At 43.9% G+C, this 19,172-nt stretch overlaps 1 protein-coding gene across 1 annotated transcript; it reads left to right on the top strand.

Moving 5' to 3' along the window:
• Positions 1-1,057: 1,057 nt before the first annotated feature.
• Positions 1,058-17,993, top strand: lmnb2 (lamin B2). The gene is made up of 12 exons (XM_088622278.1): positions 1,058-1,536; positions 4,182-4,318; positions 6,090-6,246; positions 6,498-6,623; positions 7,072-7,242; positions 9,616-9,741; positions 10,228-10,448; positions 12,055-12,301; positions 12,831-12,938; positions 13,282-13,401; positions 13,983-14,075; positions 14,456-17,993. The coding sequence occupies exons 1-12, from the start codon at positions 1,315-1,317 to the stop codon at positions 14,495-14,497; spliced, it is 1,770 nt and encodes a 589-aa protein (XP_088478404.1). The 5' UTR covers positions 1,058-1,314; the 3' UTR covers positions 14,498-17,993.
• The last annotated feature ends 1,179 nt before the right edge of the window (positions 17,994-19,172 follow it).

The raw sequence follows: 19,172 nt of genomic DNA, 5'->3' as shown, positions 1-19,172 counted from the left end.
TTTCCATTGCAAATGAAATACGGGGTCTCTGGGGAGAGGGATTTTAGTGCCGAAGAGGCTTGTCTGATTTTGTATTGTTTTGACGCGACTAAAAAAAAAAGACCGTCGCCCTTATCTGAAAATTAAAATGGAAACGCGGTACTGTGTTCGAATAAATTCCATCCCCATGATGATGATAATAATAATACCGATAGCGGTTAGTTTATGGTATTTCTGGTGGGGCGCCAGATTTTGAAAGCCGCGTTCGCCCTCTACAAACAGCAATGTATCTCGACCAATGGGAGTACTTGCTTTTTTCAGACCTGGCCAATCATCTGCGTGGGGGCGTGGAAACGTACAGGTCAAGCTTCACCCCGCCTCGTCCCGCAATGCACTCTGGTACTCGTAGTATTAAGAGTCCAGCTATACTTGTTAACGTTTATCTTTTTTATCTGTTCTTGACATAAACCTGTTGTTCCTTATAGAGTCGTTTATGGTACATATGATATATTAGAAGTTCATATGATACTGCTATAATATGTAGTTGGAGTCACACGACACTTTTTTAAAAGATACCTTTTGAATTATTTTGTTTTGAACAAAGTTGATACTGTATCTTGCGTTGTTGACTATTAAGGTAATAAACTTCATTATTTGGGGGGAGGGGGGGGGAATTAAATGAGAACCAGAAAACTGCAGTTACCAATACGAAAGAGAATTTTTATGTCTTCACTCCAGTAAAAAACGTTTGTCCTGATACAAGAAATGACAAAGTCTTGAGCAGACTGACAATTCGGTGCAAGTCATTTTCTTCTGAAAGTGATAAACGCAACTGCAATTCGTTATAATTAAAGAACTGTAACCTGATGTGCTTTAATTCCCTTTATACGTTATTCCTTTTTCAAACAGTGTCACTAACAGGGAATTTGCTATTAAGATCTTAGCGTATAAAGGCCACTGAACTCGTACCACACCTGGAAAAAAATGAGTTATATAAAGACGAACAGACAATATGAGCTAAAGAACTACAAGTCCCAGAGTCATGAGCGCCACACGTTTTTGGCGCGGGCTGCGTGGGCCTCGGCCATCTTTGGCAGAGCCTTTCCTAACTGTACGGGAGACTCCGACTTCCTTCATTGAGCGAGCGTGGTGTGAATGAATTAAAACAGTTACAAACAAAAACCGGGGTTAAACGCGTAGAAAAAAGAATCGAAGGGGGTTAAGCTTCAATAGTTAGCATTTCTCTATAAGTAGTGCGGTAGAAGCGCAGCGAGTTTTTTTTTCCTCCCCCAGCAGAACTCCGGTTATCAATATTTTTTGGTGTGTGTGTGTGAGATGGCGACTGCGACCCCCAGCCGCTCAGCCGCCGGGACTCCCCGGCAGAGTGCGGACACGCCGCTCTCCCCGACCCGCATCTCCCGGCTGCAGGAGAAGGAGGAGCTGCGGCACCTCAATGACCGCCTGGCCGTCTACATCGACCGCGTCCGGGCTCTGGAGCTGGAAAACGACCGGCTGATGGTGAAAGTCTCCGAGAAGGAAGAGGTCACCACACGAGAGGTAGGTTTTCCGTGCCTGGGCGATACACGCGGGGTGCTATTCAGTATTTAAAGCCCAAACTGTGTGTTCGAGATTTCTTTTTTTAACATTTTAAAACAGAACTTAGTGCAGTCCAGGCTGCGATGGACGTACCTGTCTCTAAAATGCAAACCTATGTAAAAATCCAGGAATCCCCCGCCCCTTGTGTGTGCATAGGGACTGGTTGTCTTTGCATTGGACTGGTTTTGTCTGCGGGTGTTTTCCTACGACTCTTACTCCAGTATCAGCGGCGTCATCTTTGCAGATCTGAGTGGTTTTGCTCAGATTCCCGATGCTCTTTCTAGATGAATTGGGGGGGCGCTCGGTGCTTTGCTGTGGGAACAGTGTTGCCGTATTCAAAATCGCGCGGGTGGGCGCTTGCGAGAGGAGCTGGGTTGTAGATCGGACTGGGGCTCCGAGATTGACACGCCGGAGTGCGTTTTTGTCTCCGCTGCACCCAACTGCACCGACATCGATGGGGTCTGCCCGTCTGCGGGGTCTTCAGCAGCTCTTCCAGCAGCCCTTAAGACATGCATCTGAAGCGTGCGTGTCGGTATTTTACGAGCTCGGGTGTGCATGTGGTAAAAAATGAAGCCCTTCGCCACCCCCTGACGAAACCCCCCACCACCACCACCACCCCTCTCCCGTAGTGTGATTTTATTTTTGCGCGTATTTTACTTGCTCTCTCCTCCAGACACAGTCTCAGGTGTCGCACCCCGTGGCGGACACGGGGGTTGATCCGTGTGGCATGGCAGTGTAGTAGACTGAACACGCCGGTGTTGGAGATGGCAAGAAAGGGTGTTGTTGGGGGGGACTCGGTTTCCCCGGGCGAGCTGAACTGGAAACGTGGTATTTGAACAGATAGAGGACGCTGGCGCCGTCAGTCCTTTTGAAAGCCCGCAGCCCCCGTCCAGGAAACGTCTTGTACTGGTGCCTTGTCCCAAGTTATTTTGACTTTGAGCAGACTTTTCAAGACTTTTTTTTTTCTTTCTTACTCTCGTTGTCACGAAAACGCCGAGATTTCCGAGGGTCGTTTTTTTTTTTGTTTTTGTAATTGCCTCGCCCAGAAGACGTCTGGTGTCCAGATGGCGGGGAGGAGGAGTCGCTTGGGAATCTGACACCTTGTTTTTCTTTGAAATGCGGGACAGCGCTTGACAGAAGACCGCGGTTAGCAGTAGATGTGTCTGGTGACCCAGCCCTCATGACCTCCCTAGTTTGCATTTGTCCGCCGGACCTATTGGATATGTCTTATAGTCTTAGTCGTCGAGTTGCCCCTTTGCAAAAAAAAAACAACCCAAGATATACGCCCCAAAGCCGTCTAGCGCACTGGACTTGCTGTTTATGACTACATTAGTAACTAATTACAGTGTTGAGTATATTGAATGATACAGTTGACGTTGTTATGCGTGATCGTTAGTAAGTAAACCTTGATAGTCGATGCTTACGAGTGACTACTTTTCTAAGTAGTGAATTACTTGGATCATATATCACCCAAGCAAGAAATGTGAAAACAACCTTTTAAAAAAAAAGTTCACTGAAAACTGGTTTGATCACACAGCGCTAGTGGTGCTGTTAACTTGGCTGGTGCAGATCTAGTGCCAGACCGTGCCTTTTCACTGAAGGTACACCGGAAGGACCTTACATATATAAAAAAGAGTTTCATAGATGACTTCATCCCGAGTTAGCAGAGCTCCTCTGGCTGGGTGTGTCCGACTGTAGAGGCAGCAGCCCCAGGGCGGCCTCTGGATTTTAATATCCTCTCCTGGATAATAGCCAAAACTCTGGAGATCCACGCCTCTTCTCTGGCTGTCATCCAGCAGGATTCCTGTCAAGATGCGTTACATGTACAAAAATAATAACGATTTTTTAACAAAGTTTTAAACTTGGACTGCGGACCTGCATTGTATAGTTAAATCCGCGGCTCTCCGACAATACGCGGTTAGAAAATGGAGGGACGTTATTAAATATAGATGATTGCTAAACAATTTTGGTGATAGCGAATGCGGTGTGCCTTGTGTTGTACAATAGCTTTATGGACGTCGTATATGACTGTGCTCCAATGAAATGAGTCAGGTGTTTTGAAACATTCACTTTATAGGTTGGCAAGTCTAGGACTATTGTAAATGTGGATGTTCAAAGCTACCACAAATGTCTTAAGGACTCTATCATGCATGTGAGTCGTGCATTAAGTTTTAATGCATCCAATCATACGCACAACCCCTCCCAACACGGCTCACACATATACTGCCTCACAATGCATAGGTAGTGCCTGGAGGGGTGGGAAACCATCTGGCCTTTTACCCCCGGAGATTTCTTCTTCTTAACCAAAGAGGGTTTTTGTTTTTCTGTCCTCTGTGGTTGATGTTACACTGTTATTAAGTGGTGCACTGAACTGCCTCCCCTTGCACTGATTTCTTTTTGATTTATTGCGTTGTGCGATCTGTATAGTCTGTGTAAAGATCTGTGACAGTGTGTCGTGGTTCCCCTGAATCGAGTTGTAATTCTCAGTATGTTGTATCGAGCGCTGAGGGCGAGGAGGAGAATTCCAGGCTCGTCTGTTGCCTGTGTCTGTCCTCTGGTTGGCGTGCGAACGTGGACACTCAGTGCCTGTCTGTCCCCCCCGACAGGTGACCGGGATTAAGAGCCTATATGAGGTGGAGCTGGCGGATGCCCGGCGTGTCCTGGACGAGACGGCCCGGGACAGGGCCAGGCTGCAGATCGACCTGGGAAAGGCCAACGCCGAGCTCGAGGAGGTCACCAGGAAGTGAGTATGACGCCCTCTTTTGTCCTTTCAGACGTCCTGAAAAGGATTTGGAAAAACTCGTACGGTGTTGTGAGCTGGAGGCTTGTTCAGAAATGCAGGGTGCGTCAATTTTTAAAAGTTTTTAACTATCTAGATGCACACAGGAATTAAAAAAAGGCTGGGCCTTTTACCTTGTTTTTAGTGGGGGGGAAAAAACTCGCAAAGCTGTTTTTCCCCCCTCAAAAGACCTGTATTCTTTTCCCTTGAATAATGGAATAAAAGCAAAGGCAATTTTGCACCGGAGACTGTTAAGAGTGATGTTCACGTTCATGATGTGGGTGAAGTTTCACCCCTTTCCAGACCCGAGCGGCCACAGTGCTTTAGGGGTAGCAGTGTGCTGGACTCCTGTCTGGGCTCAGATCCCAGGTGGGGACACTGCAACAGGGATGTCTTCCTTGATTGCTCTGTGGAATCCAGCTGTATGGATTACTGCCAAACTTTTCCATCTAAAAAAAGTTCTCAACAGTAAACCCTTCAAACTGTTTGGACCAGAAACGTCAAACGAGTAATACATTATCTGCACTAGGTTGAAAACCTGGATTCGGCAAGATTGGGGAATTTTAAACGTTCATACATTTTGCAGGGAAACACCAACCCACAGAGAGATTTCTTTCAGCACACCTGCTATTTAGTCTGTAGTTTTCTGGGCTTTGTGTATAGTCATGCAAGGTGTTTGAGCATACGTTTAGAAAGCCTTTAGGTTAAAATATTTTTTTATTAGGTTTTAAAGTAAAACTTCATATTTCCATGTGCGGCTCTTTAATGATATGGTCTCATATCAAGAGTGATGCTCTTGTAGTAACTCAAAATTAAGAAGGTCCTCGCCTGCTTGTGTAACCTATACAGTGATTCTTACACACGTGACTTCACACGTGATGAATGCAGACTTTTAGTTTATGTGGGGGCACCTGACTCTTCTTATCTGCTTAAGAGCGATGTTTATATTGTAACCATGATAAACTGAGCGTTATTAAGCCCAAGCAAGGTCTTGCGGTTTGAGGTGAGGCGCCTTTTGACATTGGGGGGGGGGGGAGTCCCTGCGTTAATGGCATTTAACATTAGAACAACCTCACATGACGCAGGCCTCTCTCTTTACATGCAGCGGTAAAGCTCTCATTGTTTGGCACTGTTTACAACGTTGCTATGGGAACTATCGCAGTGCAGGAAGTGCAGCAGCTTGTGCTGGGCCATGTGCTGCTCTTCTGTACGTAGAATCAGAGCAGGCAGTTCTGCCATGCTGGAGCTGTGCATGCAAATATTTTTTATATATATATGTGTGTGTGTGTGTGTGTTTTATATATACATTCTGTCACACTTAAAAAAAAACAGTCAGACAGCTTATTTCTTCAGGGGTGGGTTCTGCTGATCTTCCCCTTGAAAATGTGTAGGCATTCTTCCACGGAACTTGCGTGTCATTGCGGTAAACTGCGGCGGTCTCGTTCTGCTTCGCCCACCAAAATGCATCGGTGACTAACGCGGTGAAATTCCCCTTCTAACTTTGGTCACACGCAGCTAAAACCAAAGGGGAAATGGAGCTATGGGTTACGGGGGGGAAAAAAATGTAAGGTCTATCCTGATGTCACAGTCCCCAAGTTTAGCTCTTCAGTGTTTTTTTTTCAGAAAGCTGATCGCATTTTGAGAATAACTTGTATTCAATCCTTATTGAACCCCATCAGCGTGAGGCACTTGAGTTGTTAACTGGGCTGCGTTTGGGTGGCTTTGTCTCCCCCAGCTATAAAAAGAAGGATGGAGACCTGGCTGCGGCGCAGGCGCGCATCAAGGAGCTGGAGGCCCAGTGCAATAAGAGTGGGGCCGACCTCAACACCGCCCTGAGCGAGAACAGAGCCCTGCTGGCAGAGGTGAACGAGCTGAAGGCCCAGCTTGCCAAGGTGTGTTCCAGCAAAAAACCTCTCCTCAGCCTTTTCTGAATCGTTTGATACTGGCACGTTCAACACAGTTCATGGTTCGCAAGCGTAGCGGACTGAGTGGGTTTTCCTGATTTTGATTTTCGCATGCTTGGTAGCAGCACTAAGGGGTGAAACTGAAATGTGTATTTTGAAGCCGTGCGGTGGTAGAACTGCATAGTCAGAAGGGCGGCTGCCACCATCGCTCGCTGGTGACTGGTGGGTTGTGATTGCAGGCTGAGGATGCCCACACCGTGGCCAAGAAGCAGCTGGAGGCGGAGACCCTGATGAGAGTGGACTTGGAGAACCGCTGCCAGAGCCTGCAGGAAGACCTGAACTTCAGGAAGAACATTTACGATGAGGTAAGGCCTCCGTCGCTTGCCAGCCACGTCTCCCCGCGCTTGCTCTGGACTCCAGCTAACCGCTGCTTACTTTGCTTACTGATGGCCTGTCGGTTATTCAGAGAGTTTTCCCACTTCACTAGACTGCCGGCATCTTTTCCTTCAGGATGTGAGGACTCGCTCCTTTCGCTTCCCTGTGCCGAATGTGAGCAGAGTCTCTGTACCCAGAGTCCTAGGTCACACTGAGCTGCTGCAGACCCATATTATTAGTCAGGTGCTCAGCTGCAATGCTCTTGTTTGTTGCATTTCGGTGAATTAGCTGCTTGCCTCCCCCTGGGAGTGAGGCTGCGCTGCCTTGCCTTCCCGAGGGAGGTGCAGTGGGCTTGCAGCGCTCTGGCCTGCTCGGCCCTTCCCCAGGGCGCTGACAGGCTCCCTCTGAGGGCACCGTGCTTGTGTGTGGCTCCCCCAGGAGGTGCAGGAGACCCGGCGGCGCCACGAGAGGCGCATGGTCGAGGTGGACAGCGGGAGGCAGCAGGAGTACGAGTACAAGCTGTCCGCGGCGCTGCAGGATCTGAGGAGGCAGCACGACGAGCAGGTGGCCATCTACAAGCAGGAGCTGGAGAACACCTTCCAGGCCAAGGTACGCCTTTCCCTGCCACTGGTGTTGCACTGCCGTTGGTCTTGAGCACAGATGACCAAAAGATGACCCTTTTTAAGTGCTTTGTGGTGAAAATGTGTTCTTACAGGCCCTTGATTTCATAAGATGTAGAGTCAAGGGCTTACTGGGCTCGGTAGGGCAGTGGTTAGCATTACTGCGATTGGGCCTTGGGTTAAATTGCAGACCTGGGCTGCTGTCTGTGGGGAGTCTGTATGGGTCTGGTGTGGGTGAGTACGTGTTTGTCTGTGCCCTGTGATAGACTGGTGTCCCATCCAGGGTGTACCCTGCCTTCTGCCTATTGCTTGCTGGAATAGACTCCGGCTCTCCTACAACCCTGAATTGGAAAAGGCAGTTATATTCAGCCATCTACTTTCTTACTTTTTTTCTGCAAGGCACTTGAAAGTATAGCTGTTGAATTGTCAGCAACTTGGAAGTGTCTTTTTCCATGTTGGGAAATGTCAGAACTGTACAAAATGGCTATGTTTGCAAATTTCAAAAGAATGATTTTTATTTTAAAACTGAGTCAGCGTAGTGAAGGGATTCATGCAGGAAAGCTGGAAAGTCATTCAATTAAGGAGGAAGGAACAGAAAAGAGGAGCTGGAGGGTAGTTTTGGACAAGGGACAGACTACGAGTGTGATGGTGACAGAGGGACAGAAATAACAGCCAGAGGTAAGAGTGTGTTGCTACTCAGAAACTAATATTTATCCAGCTAATTATTACACTGTTGCCAAGCAGACATTTAGGATGGCTGCGTTAAATATAACAAATCAGTGTCAGAAGCGTCATAACTGTTTTACACAAAAAACCGTTGAAGATGTGAACATTTTAATGTAAACACTGCAAGAGACAAAACAAAAATCAGATCTCGGTTTAGAAGTGGCTTCGCAAGACATTATTTTAATAGGTAGATCTGGAAAAGAAATGAGTTGGCAGCCTTAGAGAGGAAGGATTTTATCAAGGTGTTGTGGATAGTGAGTGAACTACATTTGAACCTCATCAAGAGAATCAAGTAGGGAGCTATGTTGGCTGCAAAGGAACATTCCTAGCTGAAAGGTAGCGAAAACACCCGAAGAAGGCTCCACCGCCGAAATGTAGTTTCTTTTCTTTACCTTTCAGCGTGGAATGCACCTTCACCTGTTCACGAAAATGTTAAGTAAAAACTCGGATTCGGTCTTACATATTGTATCTAACAATATTCTGATTCTTAAATTAAATTCTTTACATTTAAGCGGCACAAAAGTCTTTCATGGAAAGAATACCACATGTTCTTTTGGAATGTGAAGTATGCAGTATTTGTAGCTTCCAAACAGACAGTTACCAGCGGAGAGGGAAGAGTTTGTTTGAAATAGGAGCGCTTGACACCTGTTTTCCATTATGCATTCTGAAGGGGGAAATAACTTGAAACACATCAAAACAGCTGAAGGTAATGAGGTAATGGTTTGACCCTGTATAGGGTGTTCACGGTCAGGAGCTTGACAGTTTCAAACCCGGCAAGATGTTATAGCAGACATAATGTGGGGTCTAGTCACTACATACTAGTATGGCTCAAAACTTGGGACTTCACTTAAAACCCATTGTTCAGAGCTCATTCTGATGTGAGTATACCACCGGGACAGCATATGTCCTCATGCTGAATGTGTAACAATAACTTGAATGTGAAGAATCACGCCCCAGATTTCCAATTCGCTAGACTTCAGGCCTATTGAACATCTGTGGGATGATCTGGGCTGACGTTTGGCATATAAAACACAGAGATCTGGGAACAGATGCATATTCTTCACATGCATTTTGCGGAGAATGGGAAAGGACCCCACAAGCCAGCATGTACTGCCTGGTGCAATGCAATGCATCACCGATGTGCATCGTTTGTATTGCTCCCAGCAGAAGGTGAACTCACTGCTGTCCTGTGACATTCACAGTAGACAACCTGTTGGTGACAAATGTGCTCAGCGTAATGAATTTATCTGTGTAATACCATTTCAATAAAATGTAGACGTATAATGAAAATGACCCTTGAAAACTATGTGAGTTTGTTATAAATGATGTTCTTTGTAGCACACCACTGTATTTTAGCTGTACCGTTGCATTGTAAGTGCTGTCTCGCAATGCACATGTTCTAAAGATGCCAGTGGGTTTTTAGCTATGAGTAGTCACACATGGGCAAAATTGGATTTGAATAGGAATTTCTTATTAGAACCTCCTTCTCCCTCCATTGCTGTGTTCATTGTATCTCCGCAACACTGTGTATCACACAGTTCTCATTTCTAGTTGTAGTGGTGCAGTGCATGATATCCATGAGTAAAGTGGGTGAACTAGGAAGCCAGATAAAGTTCCGTACTTCCTCCCTGTTCAGCTGGAGAATGCGAAGGTCTCCTCTGACATGAATGACAAGGCTGTGAGCACGGCGCGTGAGGAGCTGCAGGAGGCGCACATGAGGATTGAGAGCCTGGGATACCAGCTGACTGCCCTGCAGAAACAGGTAGGATTCACGTGTATCGTGTCACGTGGTTATTTCATTTGGCAGTCGACATTTTAATAGGTTTCTGTCTGTTGGAAATGATATCTTGTTGGCATTGGATATTTGAGAAATTCATAAAGAATATTGAGAAGCTTTTAAAGAAAAATTAACCAAATTCAGTTGTAATGGGCAGCGTTAAAGGGAGCTGGATATTCTCCTCTTTATTATACCACGTCAGAACTAGGACTTGGCTACAGTGCCGACCCCAAAGTAGTAAAAAAAATTCAAACGAATCTTATATTCATTTTAATCTCTGTTTAAAAAAATAGTGGTTTAATGACGTCACCCACAGTTTAAGCTTAAAGTTTAAAAATTCGTTTTTCAAAGTAACACGTGACTCCTGATGCTGCCATTGCTGTCTACATGGTAGCTCTGCGGATGTGCTGTGTGTGTCGACCCAGGCTTGTGCTTGTATAGACCTGAGCCTCTGTACCGCTCTCCCTGTAGGCCAGTGCGGCGGAAGAACGCATCCGTGAGCTGGAAGACTTGCTGGCCAGCGACCGGGACAAGTACCGCCGGCAGCTGGACGCCAAGGAGCGGGAGATGGCGGAAATGAGGGACCAGATGCAGCAGCAGCTGAACGAGTACCAGGAGCTGCTGGACGTCAAGCTGGCGCTGGATATGGAGATCAGCGCCTACAACAAGCTGCTGGAGGGGGAGGAGAGCAGGTGTGGGGCTCTGCAGTCTCGACTGTAACACAAGCAGGAGCTCGACTCCCAAACAATAATCCTTACACTTATATAGCACTTTTCTGGAAACTCCACTCAATGTGCAGCACCACCTTGGATGATGTGACAGCAGCCAGAGTACACCAGTACTCTCACCACACTATCAGCTACAAGGGGGGAGGAGAACAGAGTAATGAAGCCATTTCATAGATGGGGATTATTAGGAGGTCATGATAAGTAAAGGCCAGGGGGAAATTTGACCAGGACACCAGGGTCTATATTCCCATTTTATTTGAAAAAATGCCCTGGGATTTTTAATATCGGGACTTCTGTTTTACGTCTCGTCCCCTCGTTTACAGTATAACATCCCCAGCACTATGCTGTGGTATCAGGACCCGCGCAGACCGCACGATGAGCTCTCCTTACTGGCCCCACTAATACCTCTTCCAGCAGGAACCTTAGCTTTCCCAGGAGTCACCCATCCAGGTACAGGGCAGGCTCACACCTGCTGAGCTTCAGTGGCCTGCTAGCTGTGAGTTGCAGTGATATATAGCTGATGGCTCTAAAGCATTGTGCTTCTATTTTACAAGATGCTTGGGAGACCACCTTGATCTTTTTTTAGATTTGTCCCATTAATATTTTGGAAAATTAGGAGCAGCTTTTGTTGTGGTGCAAAAAAAAAAAGGCTTCATTACCCCTCTCATACATCTCACAACTTGCTAGATCTCATTCCAGCTAAAAATATAACCCCCTCTTTTATGGTCTTTAAGTGGGGATGACTTATGCATGAAGTTGAATCTCACGTCTGGAGAGTAGTAAGGCTTCATATCCGAGTAATGGGATTGGTTTAGCACCTTGCAGGAAGATCTCGATGCCGAGCCTTGTCAGTACTGGGGTAGGAGACCTAAGGAAATATCAGGTTGTGGGTGTAAGTGGTGGAGTTGGACACACGGGAGTTGACTTTCCCTTTAGACATGTTATATTGAAGCCCTAGGTAAGAACCTGAAATAATAACCCAAGGTGGGGAGTGATGCTCTGCCCACACCCTTCCATAGATGTGAGATCCTGTGGCAAAGCTGAACAGTTTTGGAAAAAGTCCAAGCTGTACCTGGGCTAGACAAGCCAGCTTCTGATCTGGAAGGGTTGTAAAGTTCAAAACAAAAGCAAGTGCCTGCAGTAAAACAATTGACAGGGCAGCAAATCCCAGCTGGATCACATAAGCTACATTTAATTGAAAGGGGTGCACTGAAACAAAACCATTTTTCTTCGTTTTCTAGTCTTATTTCTACTAAAGACTATTGACACCAAAATGCTGTGTATTAAAGTTTGCATCTCTTGTGTTGGGGGGGGGGGGGGGGGAGTGAAATCTTGAGTGTAATTCTATTTTAAATCAATTTCTGAATGTATCCTTTTGCATTGAAATGAATGTATGAGGAATTGTACTGTATAGTATTGTATCAAGATGGGTACAGAAACCATCCCCTGGTTTTCCCTTGAGTTTATTTTCAGAAGTGAAGGATGGCGGGCAGTCGGAAGAATAGATGCGCTGCGCCGCCCCATGGGAGAGGGCGAGGTGCTGACCCTGTCGCTCCCCCTTGCTCCGCAGGCTCAAGCTGTCCCCCAGCCCCTCCTCCCGGGTGACCGTGTCCCGCGTCACCTCCAGCAGCCTGGCCAGCGCAAGCGTGACCCGCTCGTCCCGCGCCAAGAGGAAGCGCGTGGAGATGGAGGAGTCCGGCACCGTCGGCCAGCCCAGGTTCCAGATCAGCCAGCAGGCGGAGACCACCGGGAGCATCACCATCGAGGAGATCGACCTGGAGGGCAAGTCCGTGACCCTGAAGAACAACGCGGAGAAGGTGAGGTGCAGCGTCGCCGCAGTGCCTGCTGAACACAAACTGGGGGCTATAGCACAGGGGGTGACCAGCCTCTGGTCTTGGAGAGCCTCTGGTCCTGTTGGCCGCCCTTCAATTGACAATCCATGAAGAACTTAAAACGTGAGTGTTGATCAAATTAGGCCATGAACAGCTGCCTTCCTTGAGGCATCTCTGGTGTTAATCACTACAAACGCAGATGCTCTGTAAATTGCTTACTTGCCCAGATCGCCTGCTAGTCGAAAATGAAAGTGTTCCTAGCATTTAGACATCAATAATTTAAGAGTGACCCATGAAGGTTTGGGATCGGGGTTTGCCACCCCTGCTGAAGTGCACTCTAGAGTCCAGAAGTCTTTCATTTTTTTAATAAACTACACCAGCTGTGAGTTTTGTTAAAGTCTACTTTAAGACAAAGTCTGCTTTTTTCGGAACTCAAAAGTGAAATTGGTCATCTTGTTCCCCAAAGATTGTTGCTTTCCAGTTTTAGTAAAGGTTTTTACTTCTGCTTGTGTAGGATCAGTCTCTTGGCAACTGGAGACTGAAGAGACGGATTGGTGATGGAGATGAAATTGCCTACAAGTTCACCCCGAAGTATCTCCTTAAAGCTGGACAGACAGTCACGGTAAGCACGTGTAAATCTAAATACAAAATCACAAAGGTTTTTTAAAAAGTAGCAAGTGGTGTCATTAGTCCTTTATGAAATACTAGAAAGATTAACTTTTAAAGTTGAAGAAGAGTTTGGGTACAATACCACTGTAGTAGCTGCTAGTGGCTCAACTTCAGTTTTCTGCTCTAAGTGCCAGTTGTTATAAGGTAATGAAGGGAACTCTATTTACCATTATTTGGCTATTGCCACTTCTCTGTCCTTGCCTAAATTTGACTCTGAGAATTAGAACAGCTGTCTAGAAAGCAAGCTGCTGTGTTTGGTGATTTTAAATGAGGAGCTTGGCTCTTCTCTTGCCTAGGTCTGGAGTGCCGATGCTGGGGTCACGCACGCCCCTCCCTCCAACCTGCTGTGGAAAACCCAGAGCTCCTGGGGCACTGGAGATGACATCGTGACCTTCCTCGTCAACTCGGATGGAGAGGTAGACTTCCTTTCAGCTCTCAACCTGGCCCGGGTGGGAAGGGAGAGTCTCATTATTAACAAGCTCTGTTTAATTGTTTGGTTAACACAGTGAGTTGGTCTGATCTGGTCTTTATTTGTATTAACGGACCAGCAAATGCAGCCCTGCCATCTGGACTGTAATTACCTGCCAGTGTAATGATGGGATACTGCGCTGTAAGAGGCACCATCTTTTGGATAAGATGTTAAATCAAGGCCCTAATGACTTGATCATTAAAGATCCGACAGCTCCTTTCGTAAGAGTATAGAAGTGTGTTTACTTTGCTGTCCTGGCTGAATTCCTTTTTGGGTGTGCATGATCTAGCCAATTAAAGTTCCCATTTAATTAAGTGAGTGAAACAAGTTCCCAGCCTGATCAGCTGTGGAGTGGGGGTTGCTGGAGCCTAACAGCTGTCGCACATCAGTCCGGTGGGTGAAATGGATCGCCTCCTATGCATCGAGAGCTTTGAGATCCTCCCTGATGATCTTTAAAGGAGACCTGCATGCTTTCTGACTTTATTCTCTTGTCAGACCCCATGACTACAACTTCCTTTCCCTCTCTAGGAAGTAGCCAAGAGGACTGTAACGAAATCCCTAGTAGAGGTGGAGGAAGAGGAAGATGCAGATTTTGGGGAAGAGGATCTTTTCCACCAGCAGGTTGGTTTTTGTTCATAGAGGGTCATTCTACATACAGTAGCTAGGAGAGGAAGATCTTAACTCACATTATGAATCATCTTTGACAATTCTCCTCTCTAGTGTTTTTTTCCACGTTTCTGAATACATACAGGATGCTTGTATGAAATGCAAAAACATGCGATTGGCATATTACTAATGTGAATGATATTTTCTTGGAGTGTATTGCGTTATCGTCTACTTTGAAGCAGTTATTCCCAATAAACTGATAAACAACATGTTTGAAACAAGATTTAGACCTAGATCATAAACCTTTAGAAATATGCATTCTTAGAGTTGCTGAACTGAATGTCTGGTTTTGATGTCTTTGAAAGATGTGTTAATTTTGTTCTTATTGTTTCCAGGGAGACCCAAAGGCAGCATCCAGAGAGTGTTTGATTATGTAAAAAGGAACACCAGCTTTTTTTAAAATCCTACTTTTTATTTTCTTCTGGAGCCACTTAAAATATTTTTGTACATTTCATTTTGTGTTCAATCCTTAAATTCTGGGTACTTTTTAAAATTTCGTTCTGCTTTTTTAACCAAATGAAACTGCCCAGATGTTTTTAAAATTGATTTTATTTAACCTCCAGGTATCATGAACACTATTTTGCAGTGTATTTTTTTTGAAGGGTCGAAGCTTACCAAAATTAGCCTTCCTTGACAAAGCATGTTTGTGCAGTCATTTAATACTAATTATAAAGAAACGCCTACAGCTTAGAGAGAGGAAGGTACAATTTCATGCCTTTTTTTAAATGGGAGGAGAAATAAAACTAAAGGGTGGAATTTTGTCAACCTTGGCTCTAGACAAGTGTGACACAGTTCCAGGCTGTTTCCCAGATTTTTGGCTCTGGCGTCTGTGGCGCCTTATTTGAAACCTACAGGAGGCCCAGAGACAGTGGTGTTTAAACAATGCAGTTGCACCTGAGGCCTGTGCTGGGGGACACTCCTGTATTAAGTTGGATACTTTGCATTTTTGCTCATGGTGAACAGCTGTTGGCCTGCACTGTGAACAAACATGTTATCATTGGGAGTTGAATATATTGCTATCTTGGCTGTTATTGGAGCCACTAGCAGGTTTAGGATTGAATAAAAAAATCCCCTTTCTGTCTGGCTTCTTCCCTGTCCTAAGCTGTAGTCTCCCCTGGGGCAGTATGAAGACCATGAAGGTTTAATAAGTTTTAAACGGTGGCTTATGGATGTTATCTTTGATTTTTAACTGAAAGTTATATAGATGTTTTTACTGACAGCTGGTACATAGAAGCTGTGTGTAGTGGCGTAGTAGGCTGGCTTTGCTGATGGAATAAACAGGGTGGAAAATGAAAGGGTTTGAGCAGGGGAGGTAAATGAGATCAAACAGCCATGCTGTTTGAATTGGGGGGGGGGGAATTGTAGGACTTTGCAAGAGACATAGGTAGATACTGGAATTCCAAGCGGGCAACATTCTAGTCATTTATGAACTTGCCAAAGCTTTTGAAAAATGTGTGCTGTCCTCACACAGAATAAGAAATGTAGTACTTATTTGTGGCTTAAAAGTGGTTGGCAAAGCTAAAAAAGAGTATGTGCGAAACACAATATATTCAACCAATCAGGGCTTGAAAGTTGCCCGCTGTAGTATGATGTAAAAGGTGAGGTGTGGCTGTATTTGTTTCCAGTTTCAATGGAAAATCTGCGGTCCCCATTTCACACACTCCAGAAAGGGTTGGCTCATTGATCGTTTCCACCCTGTTTACACTAATGCTATAGAGTATTCAGTTATTATAATCAGGTCATAAGTATGTATCCTTGTATATGTAAAATTCAGTTTCTCAGACAGACTGATTGCACAAATCAATTTTGAAAAAAGAACCACAGTAGAACTTTTGGCTTCTGAATTTGTAAGCGACCTGCTTAATAATCCAATTTTATTTCTTTTTGCAAATTAACTTGACACTGAATGTATAACTGTGCCTCAAAATTATTGGCTAAACCCTTATGAAGGGTTATCTTCTCTGTACCTTACCATAAATATTTAAGGTATCGGACCTACAGAAATTTTACAAATTGTTTTTGTATATTCTATCTTAAGAAGCTGCAAAGAAATGAACTCAGTTACCAAGATATTGTGGGGTCTTAAGTGATTTTGTAGCCTGTTTCAATTGTAGACGAATGTAGAGAGACTTGGAATTGAAAATTGAATTCGCATTTTCAGTAGCCTGAATAATTTAATTATACGGGTGTACAACTAATGGCTGCTATTTAAGGGGTCTCAGATATTCTCCATTGGAGCTGAGGTCTCTTGCTTTTAAGGTTTCTCAGGATTTGGAAATGTTTAACATGTGGCCAGGGTTTCAGTGTAGCAATATTCTGTAGTAAACAGTATGATTAACTTAGCCATATTAATGCATTTGGGTGTTTTGAGTTTTTTTCTAATTTTATATAAAAATTAAAGAGATAAAATTGGATTAGTTCTTATTTCCATGCAGGTAACTGATTTAATTGAAAGCTTCTTTCTATAAAACGTTGGATATAACACTGCTATCTCACATTTTTGTAGTACAGATATTGGCCTGGGAAACAGAATTTTTGTCTTCAGATGCAGTGCTTTGTATTTTAATTTTGAATTAGAAGAATGTTATTTGAAAAAAAAGTTTACATGCAAGTGTGGGGGATTTTAATCATAAACAGTTCTCTTCAAGGTGGTAAAGTTTAGGTCGAAAACAGCAGTTACAGTGTGTAGCAGGATTAATAAAATATTTATCCTATTTCTGAACAGTAAGGCACCAGGTGACGTTGCAGAATTTTGAAAAAAACAATTGGGTTAGTTGGTGATATGTACTGTTGTTTTTCCACAGTGCACTCTGGGTGAACAATATTGATTCATAGATGGATATTAAGGCTGAACATTGTGTTGCAAGGCTGTGCAGTTCTGGTACTGTAGATATTACATTTTCCAATTAACAGGTGGTTAAGACCTTAAATAGATTATTTGTTTTCTTATACAGCTGTTTATTTGAAAGTTATGAGGAACAGAGTGAAGCTTACCTTTGATCTCTGATCAGCAGGTTCAGGGTTATAGCCCAGCAAGAGACATTTTCCAGTCAACTTCAGCACTTTTACTGTACCTGTAGACTTTTTCCTGGAATATTAGAATCATGCCTTTTCCACTGGTGTGCAACATTTTGTATCTCTCAAAGAGATGTTGTAACAGCCATTTTTCTAAACAATTCTCCTGGTTCATTTTTGGTTTTATATTGACCTGCTTTTTGTTTACAACTGACAACCAGGTTATTGTGAATAATGTGAAAACTGAGACTACTGTCATCACAGCATTCAAAATCAAGTTATTAAAACAAGCTGTCCAAAATGGTTAATCCATTGTTTCATGCACTGAATTTCTATACTGCCAGAGCTCTGTTTTCAGGTTTTGACAAATGTGAGTGAGCTGGACAAGATTAGGTGACCTTGTCTTAACAGTTCTTTAAAAGTACGTCAGCTGTTTTATAGCTAATTCATGTGAAAGAACATAAATCACAGCTTTAGCAGTTAAAACAGGAATTTTGTTTTCAAGCGCTGTCTTGTCAAAGAAGCGTTAGCCTTATCCTACTGTAATGTTTTTCGTTTTTCAGGTGACACAATACTATGAAATGCACAGGACTGTGCAGTAATGTGAACTCGGCTATAACTTAAGCAAAGTTTGAAACCATTTTTTAAAATGTTTTGATTTGAAGCGTACATTTAAACCTAAACTTTATCATTATTTTGAGAGGACTAAGGGGGTTGGGGCTATTGGGAGGGTGCATGCCAAAAGTTCTTTTTTTTTTCCTTTTCTTTTCTTTCCATTTGTAAAATACATATATGACTGAATGAAAACTTTTGTACAACTCAATACAATAAATGTTTTGCATATTAGGCATGTGTTAACCTGTTTTGGTACAGCTTTGTGACTGAATTCACGGGCTAAAATGTAGGGATCTGTACACCATTCTCTACATATGAACTTAATATGGGTGGTAAAATAATTTAGCAGCTACCCCTGTGCTTTCATGTTTCCTGTACTTAGTTGCTTTTATGCATTAATGGAAAGAACCCACAGCAAAGACTGATATCAAGAATTCACAACCTGAAGAGAGAAGGTTGGACCACAAAAAAGTTCACAGGTGAGAAAGTACTTCCTGATGCAACTCATCCAAAATGTGTAGCAACAAAATGTTGATTAATGTATTTTGACTTGCAGTGAACTTTCAATTAGACACGTCCTAAACCCAGAGGTCTCAAACTTGTTGCCTGGAATATTTACTATATTTTTCCATCATATTCTCTGTTACATATTCATTTTTAGCTGCATAATCCTCTGTGGTATTTTATGGGTAACCACCTTTAATTAAGGGAGTATCTTCCATGATCGATAAAACACCTTGAGACAAATCTTGTATACCTCTACTGTAGGAAATAGCTTTTTAGAAATGTGTTACATTGATTACAGGGTTAGAACAAAAATCCAGAAGGGGAGTGAGTCCCTTTAAGCAGTTGATTTTGGATGATTTGCAGTATAATTGGGGACCTCATCATTAATACCATTGGTTTTTGATGAAGTAGGGACATTTGAAATCTCGGAAAGCTTCGAATTTTTTGTACATTTTTGCACTTTGGATGAAAGAAACTTGAAATCATATGCCTTGGAGACCATGGCGTGAACTTAAAAAAAAAACATTGTCCGTTTGATGACATTTGTAATTAAGTACATAAGGAAAAACAAAACCTTTTGACCCGCAGAGGCTGGTGTTTGACACACAGCCTCAGTGGGAATTTTCTGAAAGTACTCATGCAACTTAACCCTCACAAACATGTAGGTGGTGGTTATTTCACCTGCAGTGAATTATTCAAAACCTTATGTCTAATTTTGTAAGAATATACATATATAGCTATTGCTCTGCAATGGACTGGCATCCTGTCCAGGGCGTACCCTGCCATGCACTGCTTGCTGGGATAGGGTCAGGCTTGCCCCCACGCCTGACCCTGAATTGGAAGGAGTGGTTAGAAAATGGGTGGTTGGGTTATATAGTCATTACTATGCAAATATTGCATAGTAAAATATAAAAG

This window comes from Lepisosteus platostomus, chromosome 27 (genome assembly GCF_059453375.1).
Source record: "Lepisosteus platostomus isolate fLepPlt1 chromosome 27, fLepPlt1.hap1, whole genome shotgun sequence".
Taxonomy (NCBI): domain Eukaryota; kingdom Metazoa; phylum Chordata; class Actinopteri; order Semionotiformes; family Lepisosteidae; genus Lepisosteus; species Lepisosteus platostomus.
Note: the sequence above shows the minus strand (reverse complement) of the source record. Positions and strands in the feature narration are given on the sequence as shown.

Bases quoted from the DNA above. Each gene is read 5' to 3' on its own strand.
- lmnb2 (XM_088622278.1), top strand. From the start codon at position 1,315: ATGGCGACTGCGACCCCCAGCCGCTCAGCCGCCGGGACTCCCCGGCAG. The intron at 4,319-6,089 runs GTGAGTATGACG...TGTCTCCCCCAG, and splicing joins CTCGAGGAGGTCACCAGGAA to CTATAAAAAGAAGGATGGAG. The intron at 12,939-13,281 runs GTAAGCACGTGT...TCTCTTGCCTAG, and splicing joins AAGCTGGACAGACAGTCACG to GTCTGGAGTGCCGATGCTGG.